Below are 16,120 nucleotides of genomic sequence, written 5' to 3' on the forward strand. Positions count from 1 at the left end.
ATCCTCATCAATATGATCTATCTGTGATATTAGCAGCACCGTGTAATGTGGGAGGACTGCAGGAATTTCTCATACAACAAAATCTGGCATGATGGACACTTGTGGAAATGAGCTCTCTGACATGAAAGGAGAGGTGTAAGCCCTTGTTTTAGACGTGAGAATGTGAGAAAGCATTGTATCGTCGTCATTAGCCTGCTCCCGAGGCTGCAGATGTGACAGGTGATATCTTCATCAGTCCTACATAATTATTAATGAGAAGAGTCCCAGGTGGAGGACAGCGCCTCCAGTCATCGGTGTTGTCATGTCTTCCTCCCTTTCATGTCTTCTCACCCCTGCTGGAGCACACAGCTCCGCTCTCAGTATGCGGGTCATAGCTCAGTAAATAGACCTAAGTGTTGTGACTAGCGTGTAATATTGGGAATGTGTGATGTGCCTTCCTGGGAAAGATGACACAACTTGCACAGTGACATGCTTTTATTTCCAGACTGGGACGGGTCTGGCTTTGTATTACAAGGATTTTAATTGGCTTTTTGCTAGAAATAGTTGATGTGAAAAGTGGCCTTTGAGGGATGGAGCTGTTAAGATTTCATTATACATTATAATGTTCAACGTGTGGCAGCGTCGCTCCGCTTTGGCTGCCAGGAGGGTCAAGGACACAAAGAAGTGTAAAGGATACCTTTCTGAATTATTTAATGAATGTTGTTGTTTTTTTTTTACTGTTAAAGAACACGCAGTATTGAATTTGTTAAGTTTTGGGGGTCCTCATTTCTATAGTAAAGACCAAGAAAATCTATATTATAGTCTATCTATATTATTATCATTGCACACCACATTCTGATTCCTTATATCGTGTAAGTCAATGGCCAAACTGTGCTTCGATCGATCATACAGCATCCTCAGGAATAGTCGCAGTACAGTGTAAATATATATGAATAATTAATAATAGAAAAGAATCCACATAACAGTATGCACATTGACAAATCATTCCAGACACACGTAACAGGTGATAAGATGCAAGTGCAGTGCAGATCCATAGCTCCACATTACTGTTGCCTCTTTCTCACATTTCTTTGCTTCTAACTGTATATATGTAAAAAAAAAAAAAGATATAATACAGATGAGTTTATCATAAAACAGTAGGCGGTTTACAACATTTTGACCTGGAAGAGTGTTCTACACTTTTATGGATTTGGTTAGTGCTTTTTAAAGATTTAAGTGTAAACACAGTTTCTTCATATTTTATTCATAAAATCCTTAAAACTGTTACTGATGTGTGGTCTCTTGTTACTTTTATAAAGTGGCAACAAAAAAAGTTGGGGCCAGGAGGAGATGGGTTAGCAAGTCCAAATATTTCTTTAAAGATTATAGCGCAAATTCCCTTCCACTCTTTGCCAAGATGTGCCAGCAGCAGGTTTGATGGTCTATATCCCACTGAAAGAGAGCAGAGAAGCCTCCACTTAGTACAGAATACACATATTTGATACATATATATATTAGGCATACATACACTAAATTTACAGTGTACAACAGAGAGGTCATTGTATTACTCACATATATATGACTGGGACATCTTTGTTTGTATAGACCTGGTTTGTGTACATAGCCCATCTATATAGACCTTGTCATTAAATTAACCCCTTAACGCGGTATAAGGAGTGTATGAAGAGGGCTCACGGGCTGAGTCCTCTTCATACAAAGTTGGGGGTTTTTGCATTTTGCAGAAAACCCCCACCGCTAATAACCGCGGTCAAAAAATGAAATAAAAAATGATCAAAATGTCGTACAGACCTCAAAAAAATTTTTTTCTTTTTTGTACACATTCGTTTCATTTTTGAAAATGTATCAAAACACAATAAAACCTATATAAATTTGGTATCACCGCGATCGCACCAAATCAAAGAATAAAGCTGAGGTGTTATTATGAGTGCACAGTCAAAGTCGAAAAAACTGAGCCCACAAGAACATGACGCACGTGCAGTTTTTTTTTCAATTTTTCCACATTTGGAATTTTTTTCTGGCTTCGAAGTACACGACATGTTAACAAAAAAAACATCACAGGAAAGTAAAATTTGTTATGCACATAATAAGCCCTCACACAGGTCTGTACACGTAAAAATGAAAAAGTTATGGATTTTTGAAGTTGGAGAGCGAGAAATGAGCCGAAAAACCCTGCGTCCTTAAAGAGAACCCGTCATGCAAAATAACCCCCCTAAACTAAATATATTTTCATAAACTGCCATTAGAGAGCATTGCCTCTATCCCTTCATTATCCCTCTACATGCCTGTAAACCTAAGCAATGAGGTCCTAAAGCTGTATGCAAATGACCTGTGAAATGTCCAATGAAGCATTAGCATATTCAAGCTGTCCACTCTATTCATGAGTGGGAGGCACAGCCACACCCCCAGTGCTTGACTGACAGCCTGTATAATGATGTGCTTCCTGGTGCTGGTGGCCACACCCCCTACAGCCTGTGTGTGCATGTGTGTGTGTTTAGGAGAGATACAGCAGCTCCAGGCAGCCATGTTACAGCAGAACATGTCAGATTCATGTGTAGCTGATGTCTGTGTCTCACCCCTGTATATTAGGAGGATGCAGCATGTCAGCAGATGCAGCACACACACTATACATCACACACAGACATGAGCAGGGGGAGGGGTAACAGGGGTGACATCACTGCCTCTGACCATGTGACCAGCCTCATTTACATGATAAAGAATAGATGATTTTACAATGAATAATGTATGAAATAACTAGATAAAGGCTGGGATGGGATCCTTGTGAGCTGCTTCAACAGGTAGAGGTGACAGGACTAGTGGCAGAGACCTGATGACAGGTGTCCTTTAAGGGGTTAAGGGGGTTTTCCCACGAATAGATAGGATAGGGCCTAACTTGCTGATCGGCGGGGGTCTCGGTGATCAGACCCTCGCAGATCACAAAAACCTCAGTCAGACCCCTTGTCACTCCATCAGCTTAATGGAGCAGACGGCTCCATTGAGATGTATGGAGCAGAACGGGTCATGCACGGCCGTCCGCTCCATTTCTCTCATGGAGTGACGAGGGGTCCGACAGAGGTATGTGGAGGGTCTTCTCACTCACCGCTCAGCAAGTTAGGGCCTATCCTGTGGGATTAGTGGGAAAACCCCTTTAAGGCTTTCCCTTACTAAAGCAGTGTTTCTAGCAGCCTAACCAGCAGAATCTGCATGCAGAGTTTAGTTACAGCCTTCAGACAGATGAAGGAGGCTTATATTTAGTCATTGGGATAATTGTAGTTTACGTTTCACATCTGCAGCTGTAATGACTACCCAGCTGTATGTCTAGGGCAGGCGTGGCGGAGGACCTGGTTTCCCCACAGCTGCTTTCCTTTCAGAGTCGGTGAGTTTGAAATAATGGATGCTAAATGTTATTGGGCTTTCTAGTAACTGTGGTGTATGAAGCTGTACAAAATAGCCATGGCTTTTTTATGGCATGGGTCAGTAATTTGCTGTGTTAAAATAAATAAGATGAAAACAACATGTGCTCCGCCACTACATCAGAAATCCCTTCTGCACAGATTGAATCATCAGTAGCCGGCAGATGACTGCAAGTGTGAATGTTTACCAAGATGTGTGTCTGGGGAATGGTTCTGCTCAAGAGCCAGGCATTAGCTAAGTCTCTATCAACGTGCTGTGGAGTCGCCAAACCTTACCTAATAAAAACTGCTAATTAAGATGAAACTGGCACCAAAGCCAGTACCGATTTACAATAATTCCATTTGTGCCTAGGAAAGTAAATTAGGTGACTCTTAACCCCCACTTTCTCTATCCGTAAGCATATGAGGGGTAATATATATCATATGCCTGTGCTTGTGTGCTGGGTATGAGAGGCCATGCCCCCACCCCTCACCCCAGAGGCTAAGGGTGAAGACATACGTGGCATTTTTAGGCCGTTTTTGGGCCGTTTTTAGTTCAGATCGTAAAAAAACGCATGCTTTTTTTGAAAACGCTTGCGTTTTTGACAGGTTTGACCAATTATCTTAATTCAAACTGGTCAAAAACGCATGCGTTCTCAAAAACCGCATGTGTTTTTTAACACATGCGTTTTTAACAATCTGAAAACGTACTAACTAAAAACGGCCTAAAAACGCCACGTGTGTCTTCACCCTTAGACCTCTTGATGTATCAGTTGGGTGGTAGTGTCATGGGCAAAACTACGACTAGCCCGAAACTGGCGTAGTTTTGCGTGTAGACCTGCGAACATTAGAAAGTGTGCAGGTACAGGGCTGTAACGGCGTGCAAGAAATTGAGATTATTTGAGTGGTTCTACATTGGGACTGATAAATGTACCTCATGAGCTTGTTAATGAAGTGTTATCACTTTTAGTCACACAAGGAAATTATATATATATATATATATATATATATATATATATATATATATATATATATATATATATATATATATATATATATATATATATATATATATTTTTTTTTTTTAAAGGAAGATACAGATGTCAGATACAGTTTTTGATGTCCAAACCAGGAGAGGTGTGAAAATGAGTATTAATAGCACCTCTCAATGATATGTTGTCCCCCATTATGATCTACACCTGCTTTTGGCTTCAAAAACTGTATGTGAAAACATTGATGTGGGAATGCTCCAGGGCTACATTTGGAGCAAGCATTTGGATTTCCACACTGGATTCTTCTGTTATAAGGATGGATGGAGCAGAAGGTGGAATAGGAATACAGGTGCTGCACGTGAGTGTTGGAAATAGCCGACAGCTGTGCTTTTCTTTTACATATTGTGAGACATTATAATGCATTTTTGGGGTCTTGATAAATGACCTTCCCCCTATTTGAAGAGAACAGCAGGAAGAACCAGATGCAACATCAGTTAATGTGAACCCTGTTCTCTTGATGGAAAGGACCCTACTGATTAGGAAGAGGATAACAATTCTGGAACATTGCCTGGAGAGGTAACATTCACAACTATGTAACATCTAGCTTCTGTAATGTGAACATGGAGGAAAATCCTGAGCATACATTTAGCTGGCTCACTGGAGGTCTCCACTGCTCCTGTGAGCAGCATTCTGCTTGTCCCGCAGTGTATGGAATGCAGTAGAGCTGCCCACAGAGCAAATGAGGGAAAATGAGACCTTCATTGATGCATAACTGTGCGAGTGGGAAACAAGGAGCTGCACTTACATTATGCTAGCATCACAATGCCTACTGTGGTCATATGTATTACATGTCTGCCCACACACTTCAACACTATCTGTTACACTGAACACATACAATAGAAACCCTATGGGAGCCTGGAAGTAAAGGCTACATATTGTACATAATATATTGGGTAATGAAACTCGCTACTCACAGAAGAATGGCCATTTACAAGTCACATATCTGTCCTTCAGGGTGTTGGGAAGGTTCATTTTAGCTTTGTTCTGAAGTTGAATTTGTATGCAAGTCAGAACTTGTATATTTTATAATTGTAACTCAAGAAAAAAAATTATTTTGTCCCTATGACAATTGGATTTTCACAATTATGTGATGTAATAGGAACAAGGATTATCGATGAAACTTCATTAGACACCTTACAGCTGATCATTGCATTGGGACTAAAGGAAGTGTGCGGTCACACGTTGCATTTTGAACCCATTTTTGGCCAATTTTTAAGCAGTCTGATAGAAACTGTGTGCGTTTTTTGAAAATGCATCTGTTTTTGACCGGTTTTCCCAATTATCTTAATTAAAACCGTTCAAAAACGGATGCATTTAAATTAAAAAAAAAAACTGCATGTGTTTTTTTTTTACGGAATGCTTAAAAACGGGCCAAAACCTGGTTCAAAATGGGCAGAGAGGTCTGTCTGTAACTAGGGGTCATCTGTAATTCAGGTGTCTTTAAGTTGGGAACTGTAATTATAACAGGAAGGTATGCAAATTGGTTATCATACAGGTGAAAAAAAATACGAACACTCAGTTCCCACTTATTGGCTTTCTATCCTGTAGGTTCATCTGCAATACTGCAACATGACTGGATGTAAAATCCAAAAGGAGTCTTCTCCATAAGGCAAAGAAACTCTTCTTTGTGTTTCCCCGAAAGTAAGACAGTGTCATACATTCTATTTACCCCCAAAAGCCCCACTGTGTCTTACTTTCGCGGTATGTCTTATATTGGAAAAAAATATGTAGATTTTTGTTTTAACCATAAAATTAACATTTATTAACAACATGAACAGTATGGTATTCACCACAAAACAGTTTTATAAAAGCAAGTGCCAAGAATTATACAGTGCAGGGGGTGGTTATACAGTGTGAGGCTACATTCACACGATGTATGCCTGCCGTACCGTAGTATGGCGGGCATACATCGGCGCTGTGGAGAGGAGCAGGGGATGAGCGCTGCTCCCCCCCCCCCCACCCCTCTCCATTGGAAGATACGGCGCTGTATCACGGGAAAAGATAGGACATGTCCTATCTTTTCTAGGGCTACGGAGCGGTACGGTGCCGCACGTACAGGGCCGTGAGCCCATAGAAGTGTATGGGGGACGTATATCGGCCGTATATACGTCCCCCATACATGTGTGTGAATGTAGCCTGAGTAGGGGCATTATACAGTGTGTGTGGGTTATACAGAGTAGGGGCATTATACAGTGTGTGTGGGTTATACAGAGTAGGGGCATTATACAGTGCAGGGGGGAATGGATGTTTTAACACAAACTATTGTACTGTCCAAGCAAACACACTGAAACACATTACATTCATACATTATACATGTGAATAAACATGCACACAATGTTCACATATAGATCGGACATCACACCTACATATACATTACACACTACACTTTTCAGTGTTTCTGATGGACACTGACTGCAGGGCTGAGTAGTAGCTGGTCCAGACTGACATCTGCTCCCCTCCCCCTCCTGTTTGGACTGATGTAGCAGAGTTTAGCAGATACACAGGAGAGGGAGGAGCTGCTCCAGTAACACAGAGCAGACCGCTCCATGCTGCAGAGTGCACAGTGTGTAGCGTTGTCTCCTCTGCCTTGGGTCATCTGTACGGAGTAGCTGAGCTCCAGTCACAGTCTTCTATCGGGCCGGTAGCTACAGCAGTGACCTGAAGAGGCTGCAGCTCATGACTCCGTCTGAAAACCACTCTGACTATGTCTTACTTTCGGGGTATGTCTTACATTAGCCGACTACGTCTTACTATCGGGGGTGTCTTACTATCGGGGAAACGCATATCAGTTGGCATACACTGCTCTCACTTCTTGCATCTGAAATGTTTTCTAGTGTTGGAACAAACTCTACTTTGGCTCATATCCTTACTTACGTGGCACCTGTCAAACAGTGACTATTAGGGTAGCTATCCAATAGGTGATACTGGATGCATTGTTTTTTCATCCAGGATTCATGCTAGTTTGCCCTTTGCTTTCTGTTCTAAACAAGCAACACAGGTTTTGCAATGTTTACTGGCAAAACATGTTACTTGTTCCCACAATAACTATTTTAGGACATTTTTAGACCTTTTTACTATAGGTATTATATAAATGTATTACAATGGAAATCCAACCTGTCATACCTGTTTTCTCAACTAGTCCAGTAGGCTTTATCTGCAGATTTTGGTGACAGAAATCCATTGTATAGAACCTGCATACCGCTCACTTCCAAACTTTTTTAAATCCCAAAATGGGTAAGATGTCACCCCTTGGAGCTGATTCTCGCATCGGGTTTGTGTTGCATTCTTAAACGCATCAGGAAATGCATATGTCTTTTGGCCAAACCCCCTCCCACTGGTGGTTTTTGGATGTATTTAACCCCTTAACACTCTGCGCCGTAGCTCTACGGCGCAGAGGTATAGGGTATGTATGAAGAGGGCTCACGGGCTGAGTCCTCTTCATACAGAGGTGGGGGTTGTTGCTTTTTGCAGCAAACCCCCACCGCTAATAACCGCGGTCGGTGCTTGCAACGATCGTGGCTATTAACCCTTTCGTTGCCGCTGGCAAAGTCGCCGGCAGCATTTAAAAGACGGCCATCTTTATTCCGATCGCCGCGCCAGCGAACGTCATCGGGGGCGGCGATCGGTTGCCATGGTAGACTCGGGTCTTCGTTTGACCCGAGGCTATCTGGCAGCTGCAGATTCGTTACAATGAGCCAGTGGCTCAGTGAAGAGGGGGGTTTTTAAGCAGGGAAAGCTTGATTTCAGTATTAAACTCTCCACTTCCTTGACTTCATAAAACCAATTCACATCTAACTTCAAAGTTGATTCTCTGGATGATGCCACCACTCCAGACCATAAAAGAAACCTCATCTAGAATCTGCTCAGCTGCTTGACAACATACTGGTAGTGGTTTATTAAGCCAATTTCTCATGACCGGTTCCCTTTAACACTGCAAAAACAATATACACATTACATAGTAATGTAAGTGAAGGCAGCTGAAATGCCTTAGAAGCATCTCTAATAGTCTGGAAAGAACCTCTTTTGTTCTCATGAAATACAGTCCACTTCCTCTTATACTTTGTAGCTATTTCATACTTGGGAATTGCTGGTAAACTTTATTTATGGTAAGTGGGGAATTAATTAAGGGGTTGTCCATATTTCCAGAAAATGTAATAGTCTCCTTTCATGTGCAAGAGGTTTCATTGAAGAGATTGTATCGCATGTGTCATCAGTTTCAATAAATTGGGAGTACATACAGTACATTCTTTCTGCAAAGCGTGTCTAAAAGGTCAGATATGACCAAAACTTTAAGTTTGCTGTGATAACTTTCAATAGACGCATCACTGATCATCAGTGTGACTGGAATTACATTTCATGTTGTTTAAGGGATTGGTCCCTTTCCAAAGCACCTATTATACCATAAAGTGTGCAGTGTAATTCCAGATGATTTCTGTTGCTTTTGACTAAAGATTTTAGACTTTTATTTTTCTGTAGATGCAATCGCTGAAAACTAAACATTTTGCCGATGTACAGGCAGTCCCCTACTTAAGAACACCCAACATACAGACAACCCCTAGTTACAAACAGACCTCTGGATATTGGTAATTTACTGTACTTTAGCCCTAGGATACAATAAACAGCTGTAACAGTTATTAAAGGTGTCTGCAAATAAGATTTATTGTTAATCCTTGTTCTTATGACAACTCAAAAGTTTTAAATTTGGCGTGGGAGACCAAAATAAAATTTGGCGTTACAATTATAAAATATACAGTTCTGTCTTGCATACAAATTCAACTTAAGAACAAATGGTGACTATGACAATGTTTTTTGAAGTGTAGCGGGGGATTTTTTTTAATTACATGGGGAAAATGTGACTATTTTTATGAATATTTGTTAATATTTTTTGTGTATGTGTATTCTTACTTTTTTTTACCTTTTGAAGGGCTTAATAGGTTACAAACAATAAATGTATTTTCCGTATAATAAAAAAGTCCTACAATTTCCTCACGGTTTCCTAGCTGTAAGAAAGCTTAAACATTTTACTTTCCATGAACAGAAATCTTTCCCTATACATGTGATGTTACATAGGTGCATGGCTCATTAGTATTACTAAATAATCAGAGATTGTCATGATGAGCCGTGCACCTGTGTGACATCACATGGTTTATCCTCTTTTTATGGAGACACTTGGCCCTTTCCATAAAAGACTAAAATGTATCCCACTGTATGCTAAAGAAGAGAGATGTCATGGACAGTTAGATGACTGTGACCCCCCCCCCCCCCATGAGCACATGTGGAGGCACATGCTTTGCATGTTTTCCTGTTCCTCTGCCCCCCATTCCCCATGAAAGCGATGCAACAGTGGTTGGCTGGTGAAGATATTGAGAGTGTTTCCCAGTGATGTAACTGCCCTTATATGGACTGGACATCTTTGGGGACCTCCCTGAGTGTATTCTCAATGGAGGCCCAGGATGGAATACTAAGCAACTGTCCCCCACTGAGTGTATACTTCCATCTAGTTTCCTGCTGCTTGCAACGCATACTAAGCAGACACGGGTAAGAAGGATACATTCAGTATTTACCGTGGGGTGCGTTCCTGGCATATAAGCTGAGTTTATAACAGTAATGAAGTCTGAAAGTGGCCCAAGACTGACATTTTTTAATATATGCATTGGAAAAGCCTATCCGTTACACAGGTCCTGGCTTTTCTTTTTATCGAATGCAGTTCCCTGTCTCTCCAGTACAACTAACTTACATAAGTGGAATTGTTCCCAGAAACAAGTAAAAGAACTTCTTCCACACGTATCAGAGACATTTCTTTGCTCTTTCCACCCTTCCACCCTTCTCCTCACAAATAGGCAATTTCTGTGCTCCAAATGAAAGTATAATGGAGCCATGCTGGTTTAAGTTATGTGTTGTGCAACCCAGTCACTCAGTTCTGTGTTAAGTGCTTATCACTGCAGTCATAATTCATTGCATGCTTGAAGAAACTGGAGATCAAAGCGAGAGCTCGAAAATGCCACAGCCGGCTGCAGAACTATTGGGCTTCTATCCGTCAATTTAATGAGGAATAAAAAGCAGCATGCAAGAGCGGGTGGGAAGCAGAGACGTGGAATACCAAAAGTGTGGGAGGAGACCAGAGACTTGATCATTTATTAATGACCTGTTATTAAGGATTATCTTCCATTATTTCTTATTCTGAATGGTTAAAACTCCCATTGGAATGTGCAGAATTGCACATCATATCTTTCAAGTAGTTGCATTAATAAAAGATTTTAACCCCATCTTACGAGAAGCACTGCCCATCAGGAAGCAGTCTCATGGATAGGGATTAGCAATAGTTATTATTGTTCAGAAATAAGTTAGATAAAAGATGGCTGAACTTGCTGATTTAGGTATTACTATTTTTACGGGCCTGTCTGATCCTTTTTTCCTACAGGAGATGGGCCAAAGGTTGTGTTTGTATAGCCATACATTAAGTCTGTTTGAGCTTTCCTTGTCTGGCTACAAAGTGGCTATGGATGTTGTCATACTGTCCTCTAGTGGGATCCTCTGCTATTGCCATGCAGACATGGCCTAAAACTGTAATGCAATGGCTGTATCTTTGGGACTGTATTGATGTGATGTATAACCTTCCCCATATATTTATACTATAGTGGAATTGGAGGTAAAAGAGTTGATTTTTTTTTTTGTGAGATAGTGTAACAAGTAAACTTTCCATAGATAGTGTACAGTATATCGGCCTGTGAGATTTCCTGTATAATTCTGGAACAGTGTTGTAGGAGAGAACAAAGTAATATTCTCTCTCTCCCATTTTCAGCTGGTTAAGAACTGGATAGGTAAGGCAGCAATTAATGATTTGCAGGAAGCTGGCCTAGTTTTGAACACTGGTGCACCCACAAGAATACATGAGGGGAGACCTAAGCCTCCTGGCGTGACTCAGGATAAATTTCCCCCTCAAATTGCACCAGACTTGTCGTGTGGTACAAAACTGGAGATGGAGGAAGTTACACACATCATGTGGAATGTGAGCAGCAGGTAAAAATCCAATGCCTGCCTTTTTCTATTAAGGAAATCCTCCTCTAAAGAAGGCGGACAGTGACAGAGGCCTCCCTTAGGTTACTACATAGAGTTTATTACGTTCCCGCCTGTCTGACAACTATGTATCCCCACCTACCCAACAGCTGCTTCAGAGGCTGTATTGCTCTGGGTAATATGGCCCACATCTAGTGTCACTGCCCCTGGTCGCCTCTCTGGAACAACAAGAACCTTATCTGCTCTGTTTTGGGTAATACGACCCTGGTAACCCCAGCTGTACTCCTCGAGGGGATAAACCAACAAGGGTAAAAAATAAAGAGCATCTATTGACTCAGTTTATAGTGTTGGCAACTAGAATCCATATGGCGGCAAATTGGAAAACACCGGATCTGTAATTTACCGCTGTGAAAAACAGAGAAAACCTATTGATGTTGTTCCAGAGGATAGAGGCGACCAGGACAGACACACATCCTGTATTTGAAGGTATTTGGAACCCATGGATCACTGCACAGGGTTTATCAACCCTTGAGAGGGCTCTGGCCTTGTCCCCTTGATAGATTACACATGGCTCATCGATACGTATGCTTGTTACCACTCTCACCTTTAGCGACCACCCGTACTGATCTTGTACTAACTGCATTCTCCGGTTACTCCAACCCTCCCCCATTCACTTGTTAAGTTTGTTTAATACAGTAGGTGGCTATGCATCGCCCTAAAATACTTCTATGAGATCCCCCTGCGAGGGGCATATGTTATACCATGACCCACTGTAAAGCACTGTTATGCTTTTACTTCAATAAAATCTTGTTGAAACTAAAGAAGGCAGGCAGTAGCACTGAAAAGAGGTGCACATAATTAGCAGATGACAGAGCCAAAACAGGCTTCTGTGGTGAGGACATGAGCCCCTGAAGCCCCTGGATTTGCAAAAATTTAAGAAGATAAAGAATCCTTTTGATTGCCTGTATCTTTGGCTCTTCAAATCCTATCAGGCTTGTGATTGTGAGTTATGGAACCAAAGATATGGGTCCCCTCAGCGTGATTTATCTCAGGCTGTCTTCAGCCTTTTAGTCACTTAACTAGTTGCCCATCAACTTTCTAATACAATTCAACCTGATCCCCATCATCTACAAAACCCTTCAAAGTTCACACCTCCCTACCTCTTCTCCATCTGAGTCTACCTTTGGTCTATCAATAAGATCAAACTCTTTTATTATTGGAAACCTCTCACTCGCGTCTTCAGAACTGCTGCTGAGCTACACAAGTTCTCTAGAATGGCATACATTGTACACACATTGCCCATTCTACCTCACAGATTGTAAGCTCTTGCATGCAAGGCCTGCATTCCTATTCTTTGAACTGGTGACTATTTTATTACTCTGTAATATCTGTGTGTATATATATATATATATATATATATATATATATATATATATATATATATATATATATATATATATATATATATATATATATATATATATATAGAATATCTGTATATATCACTTAAGTGCTGCAGAATGAGGGTGCTGTATAAATAAAGATTTATTATTCCATAGTCTTATAATAATATCTATAAGTGAAGTATTTATGACTATTCTACTTGCATTGTGTCAAAATCACTTTCCCTAGACATAAGTTGTGGGATATCATCCTCCACTGGGGTGTGATGATCACTACCTAAATCACTAGGAAGATTAATGGTGAGAAAGTTGCTCTTGTCCAATACCAAATTGATATGCTGAGCCGCACACAATTTCTGCCAAACACTTCTGCAGGTCAGGATATACAGTAACTTTACTAGCCCAGCGCTGTGATTTACACATACAATTACTCTCCATTCATTGCCGGTTTACATTAATACTTTAGGAGGTCTTAGATCTTAGTGATACCTTCACCTCTCTTTCAGCTGATTTGGATTTATGAAGGTTTCCTTTAAAGACATTTATACATAAATCTGTTACACTCTCTGGGGACTTCAAAATTATGTTTCTAAAATATAGTATAGTAATATTGGAATGCTGTAATAATAGTTGGCACAATCCTCATCTTTTTGTTCTGTTAGAGTAGAAGCCATCTTCTAGTAAAATGGGGAAGTCACAGAGGTACGGTATAAAATCCCCAGGGATTTCTAAATTTATCACAGGCCATGAGAAAATAATTTTATCTTCTGCCAAATGCCTAAACACAAGTGTGCTTTCTGCCAATGGATTTGAAGGGTATATTTTGGGGAATTCCATGCGTATTTCCAGCCGCCCCACAAGCTTTTTATCAGATTACCACTTATCATAAATTCAATTTGCAAAACTTTAAACATAACTGTTCATGCAGTTTCTGAGGAAATGAACTATAATATTCCTCATTTACTTTGTCATTTCAAACTATACTTTAGTTCTGCATCTTTTCTGATCTCTTTGAAATTCTTTATAAGGATAGCAGTGAAAACTTGCTAAAGATAAATCTGTCTCAGAGCAGCCCAAAGCCTGATATCTGCCACAATGTTGAATGAAAATTGAGTTGGTGAAATATGGGGAGGATGGTCCCAGTACAAAAGTGGTTGACAAGAGCTGTTATTGCTGTGTAGGTTCTTGTTACTATAGCCCCTGCCCCTCTGTGCTGCAGATTCACCGGCTATTAGTGTACAAAGATCACTACTCCACGCCCCAGTAGCCTTGTTACTCCGCCTACCATTTAATCTTCGGCGCGCTCGTCCTGGTCCCCTGCGTTCTGCGCATGCTACTCCACGCCCGAGTAGCCGCATAAAAAAATTTACATATGGCTGCAATAAAGTTTTCTAAAGACACACGGGACGTGAGTGAGTGAGTGGCTATCCTCACGTCCCATTCATCCACCTACCACCCCTTCTACCTTTTATAGGTAGAATCGGGGTGGTAGGTGCCCTTTAAAGAAATCATTTCATGAAATTCCAAGTGGAATGTTCATACTATATTGTTCTGATGTCTGTATCATTCACCCCGACATTAAGTAAAGAATACAGAGCAGCATTAATCACAATTGTATTGGTTTATTGCTGTTCCAATTAACACAATTTTTCAAATTGTCACAAAATTTGTTATGAAAATTAATTTGCATAATTTTTTTTGCAGTGTGGTGTGTAAATGTGTATTATTCTATTCCTCTGCTGACACCTTGTGGATTTCTTCAAAAATGCAGTGCAATACTGGCATAACCTATGAACAAAACTTGTGGTTTTAAAAAAGTGAGGTCTTTTAGTATGTGCAGTTATAAAATGTTTGCTTAATAACTTAACAAATAAATGTTTGTATCTCTTGCGATAAAAAACCCCTTTATTTTTGTTTTGTCATTTTGTACACTAATGAAATTAATAGTTGCTTTGGGATTTTGTTAATAAGAAACAGTTACGTATAATCCATACAGAATGTAAATATACACGTCTTTTATATGTGAGTAAAGCTCACTGTTCAGAGCTACCTGAACAAGTAAGCGGAGCTTCCCTTGCGCTACTGATATTTGAATAGGACTGTGCGCACACAATTTTGTTTATATTGATGGTTTTTTTTCTACATGTAAATTTTTTTATATATTTATCAGATTTCATTATAACACTATTTTATGATTGCTTTTCCAGAAAGAGATGACCTCACGAATTTGCCAGTGAAGTCAGACAACCAGAACCAGAACAAAACGCAACAAAGAAGTCCTCCTGCAATATCCGATGAACACTTTGCATGTGTGATTGATATGATGGGGATCATGTTTCCACCTCCTATAGGCCAGCCTTCAATAACGCTGCTAGTCAAGTTCTAAAGTTGAAGTAACTGGAAAGCAAGCAAAAAGTGTCACAAGGAATGGGATATCATACTAAAAATAAGAGTAGAAGATTTTTTTGGCGGGCACAATAGTTTTAAATTTTTTAAAAATAATTTGTACTAATTTTGAATGATAAAATTCTAAGGAACTCACAAATACTTAAAATAAGATTTTCAGGCTGTCCAATTTTTGTGGTGACGAGGACTGAAACTGCTGGGCATGTGGAGAAGATATTATAATTTATCACAACAATGTTACCTGTCCATTACTGTGCTATAAAGGTGGGGGTGGGGGGTCAGAAACCAGAGAATTTGTATATGACTACAAGAATGTTGGAGTTGAATTTTTCACTTTTGTCATCTTCTTAGATATGATATTTACTATTCCTTTGAACATTACATCAGCAGTAACATAGAAAACAATGGGGTTATTTATTTTATTTGTTCCCTGTATAAGGAGGCTTTGGCCTTTAGTGACCAGCTGCACCAGTCGGCATGTTGCTGGCCTCCTCTGCCGGACGCTCCCACTTACCACCCCTCTGCCCATTTGGCGGCATAAGATGGGAAGTCAATGAAATGCTGTCGAGTAATTTCCACAAGCAAACCAAGAAACATGCCCTCAATTTGATTCTGGTCACCCTCCAATAGAAAGATAGCACATGTCAATTAACATATGCATCGGAAAACCAGGCTGCACATTCGGCCAAGAATTTGATATGGAAAATCCAGTTATATGCTATGTAAAATTAACCTTAGGCTGCATAACGCCAAGTGCTGGAGAGGAGGAGGTCTCCCATTCTCCCTCCATAGGAAACAGCGGCGCACGGCCGCACACCAGGGAAAAGATAGAGCATGTTCTATCTTTCTCCTA

General features: G+C 40.4%; 1 protein-coding gene across 1 annotated transcript in view; it reads left to right on the top strand.

Moving 5' to 3' along the window:
* MOB3B (MOB kinase activator 3B) overlaps window positions 1-15,750 on the top strand; it is a 52,984-nt gene extending 37,234 nt beyond the window's left edge. The window contains exon 4 of the mRNA XM_072153181.1: window positions 15,069-15,750. Within this exon, the coding sequence (XP_072009282.1) occupies window positions 15,069-15,098 (30 nt within the window). The 3' untranslated portion in view covers window positions 15,099-15,750. The remainder of the gene's footprint in view (window positions 1-15,068) is intronic.
* The last annotated feature ends 370 nt before the right edge of the window (window positions 15,751-16,120 follow it).

This window comes from Engystomops pustulosus, chromosome 1 (assembly GCF_040894005.1).
Source record: "Engystomops pustulosus chromosome 1, aEngPut4.maternal, whole genome shotgun sequence".
Taxonomy (NCBI): domain Eukaryota; kingdom Metazoa; phylum Chordata; class Amphibia; order Anura; family Leptodactylidae; genus Engystomops; species Engystomops pustulosus.